This window comes from Crocuta crocuta, unplaced genomic scaffold (genome assembly GCF_008692635.1).
Source record: "Crocuta crocuta isolate KB4526 unplaced genomic scaffold, BGI_CrCroc_1.0 scaffold1, whole genome shotgun sequence".
Lineage (NCBI taxonomy): Eukaryota > Metazoa > Chordata > Mammalia > Carnivora > Hyaenidae > Crocuta > Crocuta crocuta.
In genome coordinates this window covers 7847692-7863318 of record NW_027527930.1, presented here as the reverse complement: position 1 = coordinate 7863318, position 15627 = coordinate 7847692, and the positions used below count along the sequence as shown (strand labels likewise).

The window sequence follows — 15627 nt, the reverse complement described above, 5'->3', positions numbered from 1 at the left end:
AGACTGAGCCCTGAGTGGGACCCTGTGCTGACAGAGAGGAGCCTGCTTGGGATTCTCTCTACTCTCTCTGCTCCTACCCCAAGGGCACACATGCACACACTCTCTCTCTCACTCTCTCAATATAAATAAACTTAAAAAAAATAGGAATAAGAATAATGAAGGAGTTGTAGCAAATGAGACTGGAAATTGGCATCTAAGATTAAAAGAAAGGTAAAATATTCCTTTTGTTCTCCCATTTACTATTGAGGTTTTATAATAAAATGAAATTTAATAAGAAAGAGGGAAAAGATATTAAATATAGATAGGATACTAATATAATGTCTATTATAACTACATCTACATATGTTTCTTTTTTATTTCTTACTCCATCCTTTGTATCTGTCCATATATTTAGATTTTAAAAGATAAAAAAGATGCAAAGATACGGGAACTTGAGGCCCGAGTGAGTGACCTGGAGCTGGAAAAGGTGAAGCTGGTGAACGCAGGCTCCGAGCGGCTCCGTGCAGTGAAGGACATCAGACAAGAGCGAGACCAGTTACTAAATGAGGTGAAGACCGGCAGGAGCGAGTTGCACAGTCTTACAGGTACGTTCCTTCAGCTCAAGGTCTGCTGACTGACGGCTGGGAGCGCTGGCCGTGAGGCCCCGCACGGACGCCAGGACTGTCTTGGTGCAGGAAGTGGCCGCTCCTCCCCCGTCACAGCAGGGATAATTATGCTGCCCGCAAGTCTCTATGCCGCTCCCTGCAGAGCTCCCGTATCTTGCACTCATTAACAGTTAACATTAGCCACCTCTCGGAGTCCAGGAAATTCCTTACTGAGTTTTCAAGAAAAGGGAGAAGGAAGTGGAAACCTCCAGTCCTTGGAGCCAAATAGCTCGATTAGAGGTTTCATAATGAAGCAACATATGTAACAGACTTGCACAGATTTCTGGAAAGGAAGAATGCAAGATCTTAAATTTAAAAACAAAACACTCCTAGTTCACAATTAATGTGATACAGGTATCATTTACTTCACACACACACACACACACACACACACACACACACACACACACAGAGTCCCTGATTCCTGAGCATGTACTAGGCTGGATATTGAGAGAGGCCTTAGAAGCACAACGGGGAGGACCCTGGCTAGTTGGGAGCCAGACCTCTGTAGAACGGGTTAGTACAGCAGATGAGGAACCGTGTGCTGGATGCAGATGGAGAAGAGTGTAGAGAGTCAGTCTACAATAGGATTCAAACCTCCTCTGCTAAGTCTGAAAGAAGAACAAGGATTTGGCAGGTAAAAAAGAGGTGGGAGGGCAACCCAGGCAGAGAGAACATTATGGACAAAAACATGAAGCATGAAATAACAGTGTGACCTCAGAAGTAGCTAAGTATTTGAGAAACGAGGGCTAAGATACGAGACAGAGTAGATAGACAGAGCCAGACAATGTGGAGCCAGCAAAAGACATTAAGTAGGAGACTGTTGTCATCTAACTTACATTTTGGAAGGACAGTGTCAGCAGGTGAATAGGAAAAGGCCAGGGGCCAGCCAGCCAAAGAGGATCTTGCCGTGGCCCCAGGGAGCTATGAGAACTTGAACCAGGGCGGTGGTGGTGAGAACGAAAGGAAGGATTAAAGAGTATTCTGGCAATTGAACAGCAGTACTTAGTGATTAGCAGGATTATATGTGGCCTTCAGGTTTTAGGTCTCTGGTATTGGGAGAACGATGGTACCAACAACTGAGAGAGGGACACTGTTGGAGGGGCAGGCTTACGGGCCAGCAGATGGTACATAGCCAGCATGAGCTGGTTGGTGTGGGTGGTGCTAGGACATCCACATGGCATTGTGTGGGGAGACAGTTAGATTTCAGCAGAGAGGTCTTGGCTCTGCCTGTTCCCTTTTTATATAAAACTATCATATATAAAAATATTAGAAGTTGAATAGGTGTGTTTCTGTGTGTGTGTGTTCTTGTGTATAAATGATAAATGTATGCCAGTTCTTTAAATAATTACTAGAGATAAAAAGTTAGATAGAATAGTGCTTGGGTGGCTCAGTCAGTTAAACATCCGACCCTTGATTTCGGCTCAGGTCATGATCCCACAGTTCCTGAGACGGAGCCCAGCATCAGGCTCTGCACTAACAACGTGGAGCCTGCTTGAAATTCTCTCTCTCCCTCTGTCTCTGCCCCTCCCCTGCTGTGCATGCTCCGATGTGCACACTCATGTGATTTCTCTCTGTCTCTCTCAAAATAAATAAATAAACATTGAAAGAAAAAGGCTAGAGCACATAGCAGCCTCAGGTTACTTATCACATCACATAGATTCACCTACCTACAGATGGTGCTGAGATCCGTTGTGGTGGGTACGACCATCCAAGGAAGTTTAAGACGGAATTTACGTGAGCCAATTACACTGGCTAGGAAAAAGCAGGGGTAAGTGGGTAGAGAATGAGGATCCACTTGGGAAATGTGTATATACATCTAACTTCTATAACAAATGATGATAGAGCTAAACAAAGTCTCTTCTGGCTCTAAAATTCTGTGCTCATTAATCACAAATAAAACATACATCATACAAGGGGATAGAAAAAAGTAACCTTCTTTAATTATCACACTGTATAGAGGACTATGAAGTCTTAAAAAGGAATTTTCGAAACAAAACTGAAGAGATGGAAGCTACTACAAATAAACTGAAAATGCAATTAAAATCTGCACAGTCTGAACTCGAACAGACAAGAAATACATTAAAGTCGATGGAAGGATCCGATGGTCATGGTATGCTTTATTAGATTTTATTCTTCTGTTTTAATTCCATTGGTCTAGATTTATTAGAACGCAAGCCTGGATGCATTTCCCGCCACCTCTCCCTGGTCCCTGTGCACAGTGACAGGCACCAACCATGGGTGTTAGCAGTCGTTCTACTCAGGGGGTTTTGGGGAAAATGCCATGTGCTTAATTTAAGCCCTAAAGTATCTGAATCTTTCTTTTCCTGTGGCTCTTTTACCAATCTCTAATAGATCTCAATGTCTGTAAATGCCAATTAATTACTTTTAGGGAAGTGTTGATAAAGATACAAGTTACCAATAATTTTTGTCTAACCTCTTATTTTTCACATGTTCCTTATCAACCTAAACTATAAATCTGTGGTTAATTGTGAGTTCCTGAGTCCTTCTCTGTGATACAAACAGGATAAACCCTGGGAATTGAACTGCTAGCATGAGTGATCCCTTTCACCACTTGGACCTCTTCCCTTTGTCCCTTGCTGCCTGTATTAATTCCGAGAGAGGTTATCTGCTGTTTTGTATCACTCTTGTTATTGTTGGCATGGCTATATTAACTGACTGCAAGAATAAATAAGTAAAGTCTTATATTTTTCATTTCTCAGTGTTTTGTAGTGTCAAGGGTTTATTTCTATGCCCGCTTTGGCAGCACATGTGCTAAAACTAGAACAATACAGAGAAGACGATCATGATCCCTGTCCAGAGACAGCCCGCAGATTCTTGAAGTGTTCTGTATTTTGTTTACTTTTTGGAGGTTCAGCTCTTTCTTGCTGGTTAACACCAAGCAAACGGTGGGGTTTAGGAGGTCACTCAGGAGGCCCATTTGGGGACTCATTCCCTCCCCACCACCACCAGAGAGAGCTCTCTCTTCACTGCCCTCCTGGCATCTCCACAACAGCCCCAGTCACATTACAGTGATTCAGTTCATTTGGTAATCCTGTTTTTGCATCATATGCTCATTTTTATTGTTTAAAATTGTATTAAAATAAAAGAGATTAAAGAAAACAAGCTTGAGGGCCAACTGTGATCCACTTAATCAGACCAGAGTTCTTCAGAGTGCTTGAATGGTGAGCAAATGATGTCAGACTGCTGCTCTGTTAATAAATCAGTCTGCTATGCCTGATGAGCCCTGTTTTTGACAGTTTCACTACAGCAACTACTCCTTACCAAGGACTGAGACCTTTTATCCTCTGTGATAGTTTGTTTCTAAGGAATGGTACATTTTGGGGGCACCTGGATGGTTCAGTTGGTTACATGACTGACTTTTGATTTCAGCTCAGGTCATGGTCTCATGGTTTGTGGGTTCAAGCCCCACTTCACCCTCTGTGATGATAGCGTGGAGCCTGCTTCAGATTCTCTCTCCCACGCTCTCTGCCCCCCCCCAACTCATGTGTGTGTTTGCACACATGCACTCTCTTTCTCTCTTTCTTCTTCCCCCCACCAAATAAATATTTTTAAAAATCTTTAAAAAAAAAAAAGAAAAAGAAAAGAATGGCACATTTTCTCTTTTCCTCTAAGCTGTGTCTGGACCTGACTCAACTCAAAGCAAGTGGCATTTTCAAACCTCTTTCCTGTAGGAAACAACACTGGGTCTCTGGCTTTGAATTTCCAAGCAAGGATGAGATTCATATGTCCTTTCAATGGCCTTCCATGTCTGAAGTGTTCAGTGCCTACCACATGCCCTGAACATTCTCACCCCTCACCACTTTTAGTGAAATAATTCTATATATGCTTATGCTGCCAATTTGACTATTGAAATAGTAGTGAGTTCCAGGCACATGTAAAGGATCTTGTTTGAGTAGGATCTTGTTTTTTTTGTTGTTGTTATTTTTTTTTTGAGTAAGATATTGTTTTTTTTTTATTGTTTTAATGAGAATGAAAGTTGAATGGTTTGTGATATCATTGGAATCTTTAAAAAGATCACTTAATAGCAAATGTCTTACAAAATCACTTATGACATTTTATAGGATATCATATAAAAAAAAATAATGTATGTCTTTTGTGGGTTTTTTATTTTTTTAAGTAGGCTCTACACCCAGCATGGAGCCCAGTGCAAGGCTTGAACTCACGACCATGAGATCAAGACCTGAGCTGAGATCAGGAATCAGACACTTAACTGACTGTGCCACCCAGACACCCCTTTTGTGGCATCTTAAATATGAATTTCTAGAAAATTAATACATTGTTCATTATATAATTTTTTATGTATATCTTTTCTATATGTGTAAGTATAAATTTGATCAGGAGATATGGCAAATTATGATGGTCAATGAAATTAATACCAGTAGCAAGGAAATCACAAAATACCATTCTCAACTCAAAATCTCTGTGTAATTGCTGAAAATTGTTACATCCCAATTGTGAAATCTAAAGATTTTTTTCCCGTGATCAGTCTCTTGAAACTATCCAGGTGCCTTGGAGAATCTTGTCACCTCATCATATTTAACCATAAATTTATAGTAGCCTCCCCAAATTTAGAAACTTTAAAAACTAAGGCAGTTTATTTTCTTTTTCGCCCCAGCTATGAAAGTGGCAATGGGGATGCAAAAGCAAATCACGGCTAAAAGAGGTCAGATAGATGCCCTTCAAAGCAAGATACAGTTTTTGGAAGAGGCAATGACAACTGCAAATAAGGTGAGTCCCTGTGCTCAGCATGAGGGAAGCCAGTGTGTTCACTCTTTAATTTTCTGCAGGCAGAAGAAGATGTAGCAGAGTTACAAAGTACAATGGAGAAAAGGGTTTCTTTCTGACTGAGAGGATTAGGGAAAAATTCCAGAAGGAACATTTGAGTAGGATCTTGTTGTTGTTTTTTTTAATTGTTTTCAATGTTTATTTATTTTTGAGCGATGAGACAGAATACAAGCAGGGGAGGGGCAGAGAGAGAGAGGGAGACAGAAGCAGGCTCCAAGCAGAGAGCCTGGCTTGAACTCACAAACCATGAGATTATGACCTTAGCCGAAGGCAGACTCTTAACCAACTGAGCCACCCCGGCACCACTGAGTAGGACCTTGAAAGAACTAGTATTTTATATTGCAGAAAATGGACAAAAGGACCTTCCTGGTAGAGATAGGAAATGACTATTAACAAAGCTATAATGTGACAGCTCTGCTATAATGTGACATGTATGTCTACAAAATTGTGCAGAAAAGGCCATGGGGGTTATGAGAACAATGGGATTAGGAACACCTCACTAACAAATTTCATCAAAGACATAGAAATAATAGGAACCTAATGAAAAGCGGTAGCACAGTTTTACACGTTAAATGGTTAAGAAATACATAAATACTACAATAAATATGGTCCTTTATCTTGAAAAAGACCTGAAGTTTGCTTCTAGAAGTGTGCATCAAAGGGCTGCAGCTTGTGAGTTACTGTGAGAGTGTAGAAGGGAGGTTTTCTGTGACACCAGATGGGCATGGATGTGACTCAGACCACAGGATAAACTGAGGTAGTGGCAGGTAGGTGTATGCTTTTTGTGTATTCCCACACAGCTATGTTTAGCCGGGTGCAGTTTTGTGTTGACTTAGTATTTCTTATAAATGCAACTGTGCATAGTATGAAATTTGTGTGGTGCTCAGATGTTGCCTGATAGTTCAGTCACTTTGGAACAAATCAACATTTGTAAAAGCAGAGTTATATGAGCACTGGCTGTAGTGGAGGTGAGGAGGTACATAGCATATGTAGAAAGTAAGCACAAGTCAGGCACTTGCTCTCCCCAGACCCAGAGTGAGCATTTTTAGAATGAAGCTACCCTTGGGGCTCCTGAGTGACTCAGTTGGTTAAGTGTCTGACTTTGGCTCAGGTCATGATCTAGCAGTTCATTAAGTTCAAGCCCCTCATTGGTCCTTGTGCTGACAGCTCAGAGCCTGGAGTCTGCTTCAGATCCTGTGTCTCCCTCTCTCTGCCCGTCCCCCCACTCATGCTCTCACTCTCGTTCTCTCTCTGTCTAAAATAAACATTAAAAAGATTTTTTTAGAATAAAGCTACCTTTCCTCACATGGACTTACTTATTTCCTATTTTTTTTGTTCTTTCATACTTTTTTCTTTCCTTCTTTTCTCTTATCCTAATTTCTTTTTCTTTTTCTTCTTTCATTATTTGCCCATTCGACCTAAAGCAGTGCTTATCCTCATCCTCCCTGAGGACACTTAGAGTATAAGAGGTCACTGCCTTCTATCACAGAGGTGCCTGTCCCCACCCAAAGGAAAGTATTCATCAAAACCCAATGACATCCCCTTCAAAGAGAAAGGAGGCAGCTTGTAAAATTTTTATTTTTTTCTTTCTGAAGCCTTTTCTGCCTCGCTAATGAGAAAAAACAAAATTATTTCTATCTAGAAACTATTACAATGGCAATACCTTCTACCTTGTTTTCACTAAACATTTTCCCTAAGAAAGAAATACATATTTAAAGAAATAGAAATTGAGGCAACTTGACTACTCTGCATTTCTTTTTGTCTTCCTGTTCCATGATGTTCTTTAAAGGGATGTGAACAAATTTTAATTACTGTTTGTTGAATACCAAAGACTCTCCAAAGTATATTAATAAGCTTATTTTCATCACTGAGCCTTAAGTGACTTAAGGGAAGAACTGTATGCCTCGTTTTAAAAATATATTGATTTATTTTTGAGAGAGAGAGAGAGCATGAGTGAGGCAGGGGCAGAGAGAGATAGGAAGACAGAGGATTCAAAGCAGACTCTGTACTGACAGTGGAGAGCCTGATGCAGGGCTTGAACTCATGAACAGTGAGATCATGACCTGAGCTGAAGTCGAACACTTAACCCACTGAGCCCCACAGGCATCCCTGTATGTCCCATCTATTTATGTTGGAGGATCTTCAGTAGGCATTTGTGAAATAAATAGCCAACCTTGAAACATAATAGAAACTCACAAAGCTTTCAAATAAAGGTATCTTCTTTAAATCTCTTTTGTCATTTAAACAAATTTCAGTAACATTTAGTATATGATTACTCAGTGTCCATTCACCATTATGCTGTTTTATGTAACAGTTATGATATACTTTGTAGGTTTTATCAAAGATTTAGTAAGCCTAGAAAGAAATAATAATAACAGTAGTGATAAAAATAACAGAGTACATGGTGACATGATTCTAATAGCTACCAGCTCCAACTCAGAACATTAAGTGGCATATGAATTAAACTATAGTTCAGATCTTTGTATTAGTTTTATATTTCCTTCACATCTGAGCATCACATCAGCGTATTATTTCTGATATTTTTTTCCTCTATAATTATAGGAAAAGCATTTTCTAAAAGAAGAGAAGAATAAATTAAGCCAGGAATTGAGTACTGTTGCAACAGAAAAAAACAAGATGGCTGGAGAACTGGAAGTCCTGAGATCGCAGGAGCGCCGTTTGAAAGAAAAAGTTGCTAATATGGAAGTTGCTCTTGATAAGGTAGTTACTAATTAAGTGTGCAAAGTAATTATCAACTAAATAGCCATTAACCGAGTAGACTTGTTCTGAATAAAAGCTCCATGCTTGGTCATAGGAGCAGTAAGATATAAGATGCAAGATATACCTGATGTCCTCAGTGGACTGAATAAATAAAAATGTCTCCAGTCTAGTTTACTGCCACAGAATAACTTGAATACGAGGTAGAATACAGTCTGTTAATATAATATCAGTAAAATGCTAACATAGTGCTAATGTCTGGCATTTGTTGAAGCCCAGAAAATGCAGGTAGAAAACATAATTCAGAGGGAATCTAGATGGCCCAGCTGGCTAACCATCTGATTTCAGCTCAGGTCATGATCTCATGGTTTGTAAGTTCGAGTCCTGCATTGAGTTTGCTTGAGCCCCGGTTCGGGTGAGCATGAGCCTCACTTCCGGTGAGCTTGAGCCCTGCTTCAGGTAAAAAAAACATTGGTCCTGATTCTCTCTCTCTGTCCCTTGCTCACTTGCTCTCTCTGCTCTCTCAACACACACACACACACACACACGCACACACACACAACTTAAAGAATGAGAAGGATTAGTGACATTGTATTTGTTATTGCTGTTTGTCATAGAGGTATAAATCTTACTTGTGAGAACTCTGGAAGGCAAAAAATGTACCCAAACTAGTCTTGATTCTTAAGAAATCAGAGCCTTTTTGACCTGTGATCCTACCTATGCCAGCTTTGATTTTAAAACATGATATGTTGATTCAATGAATTTCAGTCGTGGTGATTTTTTTACATTGCTAAAGCTATTTGTTCATTCCATCCTTAGTTTATTCATAGTAAGTGCTGCATAGATGCCAGGGATACAGAGGATAAAGGCATGGCCTCCAGTTGTTCTAAGTTTACTGAACAAAGCAGATAAATAGATAAATGCAAGTTAGTATGCCAAGAGTGGGGAGTGTTCCCTTGAAAGGATGGCAGCTCTGTGTTTATAGGTAAATAGAATAAAATTGCGTCGAGAATGGAGCATAAGCCACCTGTGGTTGCTTGATTGTAGGCGTCTTTGCAGTTTGCAGAATGTCAAGATATCATACAGCGTCAAGAACAAGAATCTGTGCGCCTAAAACTTCAGCACACTTTGGATGTAAAAGTAAGGTCTTTTTTTTGTTTATCATAAATAGTTTAAACAAAATTAATGCCATTCTTTGATATACTTTTACATTTCCTTCATGTACCTTGGATACATTCAAGTGTACTTTCAACGTCAACATTATCTGATACTAGCAGTTATAAAGTCTGTATAAACATCATTATGTCATACCTGTCCTCTTCCTATAGTAACAAATTGAAACACCATACTCTTAGTTAAGTTTATAATAAGAGAGGCAACACCTTCTTCAGGTGTGCCATGGGGATACCTGAAAGAAGAATTTTCCATACAGAAGGGGATCAAGCAAGTGCAGACGTCCAAAGTGTGAGAGTGCTCAGTTTGCTTGGAGAATAGCAAAAATTATTTAATCTGCTGACAAAAACATGTGTCCTTTAAAAACAGTACATTTCCCACTGAAATTTATGTCTACTTTTCCAAGTAGGTTTTAAAGTTGCAAATAGGGTAAAGTGTCAGTCATGGATACTTTCACGGGCTGGAACACTCCATAGTTGTAGAGGCCACAACTAGCATAGAGTCTTTGACAAATGTTAGAAACCAGCTAAGTAGTGTACCATCCAAAGTGTTTTCACATCTCAGATGCCTTTTTCAGAATCAGCAATGTGAGGGCATCTTCTTAGCATATGCCTAGTCCTCAAAGAGTAACTCAGAATCATTTTGCTTTATAGATGTTCAACATGTAAGATTCAAATTATGGACGCAAAATACATTTTGATTTTGCGATTGTAGGTGTAGGTGGACAATTATTGTGCTCACATCTGTATTGTTTTCTAGGAACTTCAGGGCCCTGGATACACCTCAAATTCTTCCGTGAAGCCACGCCTTCTACAGCCATCCTCGGCTGCCCGTTCCCATTCTAATGTACCCTCATCCCAGTCCACAACCAGCTTCCTGTCTCATGTAAGCACCTAGTCTCATAATCCATGATGCAAATGACCTAATGTGTAAGTAAATTTTAATTGAGAAGAATTTCATTTAAAACTATGTCTATAGTTATGACATTTACAAACTGGATTTTAGATTATACAGACCAGATGAGTGAAAATGTTTACTTCATGATTTGGTGTTTCCCCTGGGGAAAACATGAATTATTCAGTGGGATTAATGTTAATAATTGAGTTTTTTACGTTTCCATATTAATTCCAGTTAGTTAATGTACAGTGTTATATTAGTTTCAGGTGTGCAATATAGTGATTCAGCACTTCCATAACACCACTCAAGAGTTCACCATGACAAGTGCACTCCTAAATCCCTATCACCTATTTAACCCATCCCACACCCCCTCCTCTCTGGTAATCATCAGTTTGTTCTCCATTGTTAAGAGTCTGTTTCTTGATTTGCTTTCTTCTTTTTTTTCCCTTTCATTTTTTAACTTTGCTTCTTAAATACCACATATCATTATATGATATCCGTCTTTCTCTAATGGACTTATTTCGCTTAGCATTGTATTCTTCAGCTCTATCTGTATTGTTGCAGATGGCAAGATTTCATTCTTTTTTATGGCTGAGTAAGATTCCATTGTATATATACCACATCATTTTTATTAATTCATCATTTGATGGACATTTGGGCTGCTTCCATATCTTGGCTATTGTAAATAATGCTGCTCTAAACATAGGGGTTTATGTCTCCCCTTGTATTAGTGTTTTTGTATTCTTTGGGTAAATACTGAGTAGTATGATTAGTGGATTATACAGTTCTGTTTTTAATTTTTTTAGGGACCTCCATACTGTTTTTCCAGAGTGGCTCCACCAGTTTGCATTCCCACCAGCAGTGCATGAGTGTTCCTTTTTCTCCACATCCTTGCCAGCACCCATGTTTTTTTGTTTTTTATTTTAGCCATTCTGACAAATGTGAGGTGATATCTCATTGTGGTTTTGATTTACATTTCTCTGATGATGAGTGATGTTGAGCATCTTTTCATGTGTCTTGCCCATCTGTATATCTTTGGAGAAATGTCTATTAATGTCTTCTGCCCATTTTTTCATTAGATTATTCATTTTTGGGGTGTTGAGTTTGATAAGTTCTTTATAGATTTTATAGATTTCGGATACTAACCCTTTATCAGATACGTCATTTGCAGATATCTTCTCCCATTCCATAGGTTGCATTTTAGCTTTGTTGATTGTTTCCTTCACTGTACAGAAGTTTTTTATTTTGATGAAGTCCCAGTAGTTTATTTTTGTTTTTGTTTCCCTTGCCTCAGGAGACATATCTAGAAAAAAGTTGCTTCAGCTGATGACGTAGAAGTTATTGCCTATGTTCTCTTCAAGGATTTTTATGGTTTCAGGTCTTACGGTTTTAGGTTTTTAATCAATTTTGAGTTTATTTTTGTGTACGATGTAAGAAAGTAAAAAAAAAAAAAATTGCATGTTGCTTTCCAGTTTTCTCAACACCATTGTTTGAATAGACTGTCTTTTTCCAGTTGTATATTCTTTCATGCTTTGTCAAAGGTTTAATTGACCTTATGGTTGTGGGTTTTTTTCTGTTTTTTCTGTTCTATTCCACTGATCTGTGTGCCTGTTTTTGTGCCAGTACCATACTGTTTTGATTGCAAGAGCTCTGTAATATAACGTCAACTCCAGAACTATGATGCCTCCAGTTTTGCTTTGGCTTTTCAAACTAATTGCTTTGGCTATTCACAGTCTTTTGTGGTTCCAAACAAAGTTTAGAATTGTTTGTTCTAGTTCTGTGAAAAATGCTCTTGGTGTTTTGATAGGAAACACATTAAATGTGTATATTGCTTTGAGTAGTACAGACATTTTAACAATATTTGTTCCTCCACTCAATGAGCATGGAATGTTTCTCCTTTTCTTTGTGTTGTTGTCAATTTCTATCATTAGTGCTTTTTAAAAATAGTTTTCAGAGTACAGACCTATCACTTCTTTGGTTATGTTTACTCCCAGGCATCTTATTATTTTTGATATTGTTTTTTTAATTTCTCTTTCTGCTGCTTCATTATTGGTGCTTAGAAATGCAACAGATTTCTGTGCATTGATTTTGTATCCTGTGACTTTACTGAATTGATATATCAATTCTCACAGTCTTTTGGTGGAATCTTTTGTAGTCTTTTCTATACATAGTATCATGTCATCTGCAAATAGTGAAAGTTATACTTAGGAGTACCTGGGTGGCTCAGTCAATTGAGCATATGACTCTTGATTTTGACTCAGATCATAATCTCATGATATATGAGTTTGAACCCCACGTTGAGCTCTGTGCTGGCAGTGCAGAGCCTGTATGGGATTCTCTCTCTCCTCTCTCCTCTCTCTCTCTCTCTCTCTGCACCTCCTCTGCTTGTGCATGCACGCTCTCACGCTCTCGCTTGATCTCTCTCAAAAATAAATAATATAAAATAAATTTAAGAAAAAGAAAATTGTACTTCCTTCTTACCAGTTTGTATGCCTTTTATTTCTTTTTGTTGTCTGATTGCTGTGGCTAGGACTTCCAGTACTGTATTGAATAAAAGTGATGAGAGTGGACATTCCTGTCTTGTTCCTGACCTTAGAGGAAAAACTCTCAGGTTTTCGCCATTAAGGATGATGTTAGCTGGGGGTCTTTCATATATGACCTTTATTATGTTGAGGTATGTTCCCTCTGAGCCTACTTTTTGAAGGTTTTTGTCTTGAATGGATGTTGTACTTTGTCAAATACTTTTTCTGCATTTTTCAAAATGATCATATGGAGAATATCTTTTCTCTTATTGATATGATGTATCACATTTATTGACTTGTGAATGTTGAACCATGCTTGCAACCCAGGAATAAATCCCACGTGATTGTGGTGAATAATTTTTTTTAATGTATTGTTGGACTTTGGTTTGGTAATTGAGGATTTTTGCATCAATGTTTACCAGAAATATTGGCCTGTAGTTCTGGTTTTTGGTGGTGTCTGTGTCTGGTTTTGGTTTTTCTCCCTTTTCTATTTTTTGGAATAGTTTGAGAAGAACAGGTATTAACTCTTCTTTAAATATTTGGTAGAATTTTCCTGAGAAGTCATCTGATCCTGGTTGTTTGTCAGGTGTTTTTTGATTACTGATTCAGCTTCTTTGTTTGTTGTTGGTTTGTTCAGATTTTCTATTTCTTTCTGTTACAGTGTTGGTAGATTATATGCTTCTAGGAGTTTATCTATTTCTTTAGGTTGTCCAATTTGTTGGCATATAGTTTTTCATATTCTAATTGTTTGTATTTCTGTGGTATTGACTGTTATTTCTCATCTCTCACTTATGATTTTATTTGAAGCCTTTCTCTTTTTTTCTTGAAAAGCCTGGCTAGAGGGTTTTGGTGTTTTTTTTTTTAAAGTTTATTTTTTTATTTTGAGGGTTCGGTGGGCAGAGAGAGAGAGAATCCCGTGCAGGCTCCACACTGTCAGCACAGAGCCCAGTGCCAGGCTTGATCCCACAAATCCTGAGATCACTTGAGCCAAAACCAAGAGTCAATCACTTAATTGAGCCATCCAGGTGCCCCTAAGTCTGGCTTTATCTGTTCAACTTTATCTGTTTTTTAAATTTCTATATCATTTATTTCTGTTCTAATCTTTATTATTTCCTTCCTTCTGCTGGTTTTAGACTTCATTTGTCATTCTTTTTCTAGTGCCTTTAGGTGTATGGTTAGATTATTTATTTGAAACTTCTCTTGCTTCTTGAGGTAGACCTGTATTGCTACAAACTTCCCTCCTGTGACTACTTTTGTTGCATCCCAAAGGTTTTGGACCACTGTGTTTTCATTTTCATTTGTTTCCATGTACTTTTAAATTTCATCTTTTATTTCATGGTTGACCCATTCATACCTTAGTAGCATGTTCTTTAACCTCCATGTATTTGTGGTCTTTACAGGTTTTTCTTGTGGCTGACTTCTAGTTTCATAACGTTGTGATCAGAAAAGATGCATGGTGTGACTTCAGTCTTCTTCAGTTTGTAGAGGCTTATTTTAAGGTCTAACATGTGATCTCTTCTGGAGAATGTTTCATGTGTATTTGAACACCATGTTTTAGGATGTAATGTACTGAATATGTCTGTTAAATCCATCTTCCCAGTGTGTCATTCAAAGCCATTGTTTTCTTGTTGATTTTGTAAGGGTTTTTTTGTTTGTTTACGGTTGTTTTTGTTTTTTGTTGTTGTTGATTTTCTGTTTAGATGACCTGTCTGTTGATGTACTTGGGGTGTTAAAGTCATCTCTTCTTGTTGCACTATTATCTGTTAGTTCTTTTACGTTTGTTATTAACTGTTTTCTGTATTAAGGTGTTCCTGTGGAGGGTGCATAAATATTCATGATTGTTATATCTCTTGTGAGATTGTCCCTTTTATTATTATATAGTTTCCTTTGTCTCTTGTTACAGTCTTTGTTTTAAAGTCTGTTTTGTCTGATAATATGTATTGCTACTCCAGCTTTCTTTTAATATCTATCTGCATGATAGGTATTTCTCCATACCCTCCCTTTCAATCTGTAGGTTTCTTTAGATCTAACATGAGTCTTTGTAGGCAGCATATCGATGTGTCTTGTTTTTTTATAATCCATCCTGTCACCCTATGGGTTTTTGTTTTTTTTTTTTGGAATGTTTAGTCCATTTACATTGAAAATAATTACTGATGGTTATGTGTTTATTGTCATTTTATTATTTGTTTTGTGGTTGTTTCTGAAGATTGCTTTGATCCTTTGTCTTTCTCTCTTTCATGTTTTGCTGATTTTCTTTAGTGATACATAGATTTTTTTTCTTTGCATATTTATTAGTGGTTTTTGATGTATGGTTACCATTAGGTTTGTGTATAATCTCTTCTGCATAGAGCAGTCTATATGAAGTTGATGGTTTAAGCTTGAACCCATTCTCCTTTCCACATTTTAGGTATACGTTGTTATATTTTACATTCTTTTATTTTGTGCATTCCATGAATGTTTTTGTACAGAAATATTCATTTTTGGGGCGCCTAGGTGGCTCAGTTGGTTAATAAGCATCTGACTTCAGCTCAGGTCATGATCTCACATTTTGTGAGTTTGAACCCCTCATCAGGCTGTCTGCTGTCATTGCAGACTATTCTCCCTTCTTTCCCCCTCTCCCACTCACTACGTCTCCCTCTCTCTCTCAAAAAAAAAAATTAAAAAAAAAATACTCATTTTTACTGCTTTTATGTTTCCTACCTTTATACTGTTACTTTGGTCTCTAATTTCCACTCAGAGAGTCCCCTTTAATATTTATTGCAGGGCTGGTTTAGTGGTCATGGACTCCTGTAGTAGTTTGTTTGTCTGGGAAACTCTATCTCTCTTTTTATTCTGAATGATAGCCTTGCTGGACAGTATTATTG

At 38.1% G+C, this 15627-nt stretch overlaps 1 protein-coding gene and 1 non-coding gene across 6 annotated transcripts in view; both read left to right on the top strand.

Moving 5' to 3' along the window:
- The window catches only part of CCDC158 (coiled-coil domain containing 158), a 93247-nt gene that overhangs the window by 36700 nt on the left and 40920 nt on the right, over positions 1-15627 (top strand). For 4 of the 5 annotated variants that reach the window (XM_077750532.1, XM_077750522.1, XM_077750501.1 and 1 more), the window contains exons 13-18: positions 395-584; positions 2605-2757; positions 5284-5396; positions 8016-8174; positions 9219-9311; positions 10104-10229. In XM_077750532.1, the coding sequence (XP_077606658.1) occupies positions 395-584; positions 2605-2757; positions 5284-5396; positions 8016-8174; positions 9219-9311; positions 10104-10229 (834 nt within the window). The remainder of the gene's footprint in view (positions 1-394; positions 585-2604; positions 2758-5283; positions 5397-8015; positions 8175-9218; positions 9312-10103; positions 10230-15627) is intronic. The other variant, XM_077750510.1, reaches the window with a different exon arrangement.
- On the top strand, positions 3400-3502 carry LOC144221058 (U6 spliceosomal RNA). The gene has a single exon (XR_013331949.1). It is a non-coding gene; the product is annotated as a U6 spliceosomal RNA (small nuclear RNA).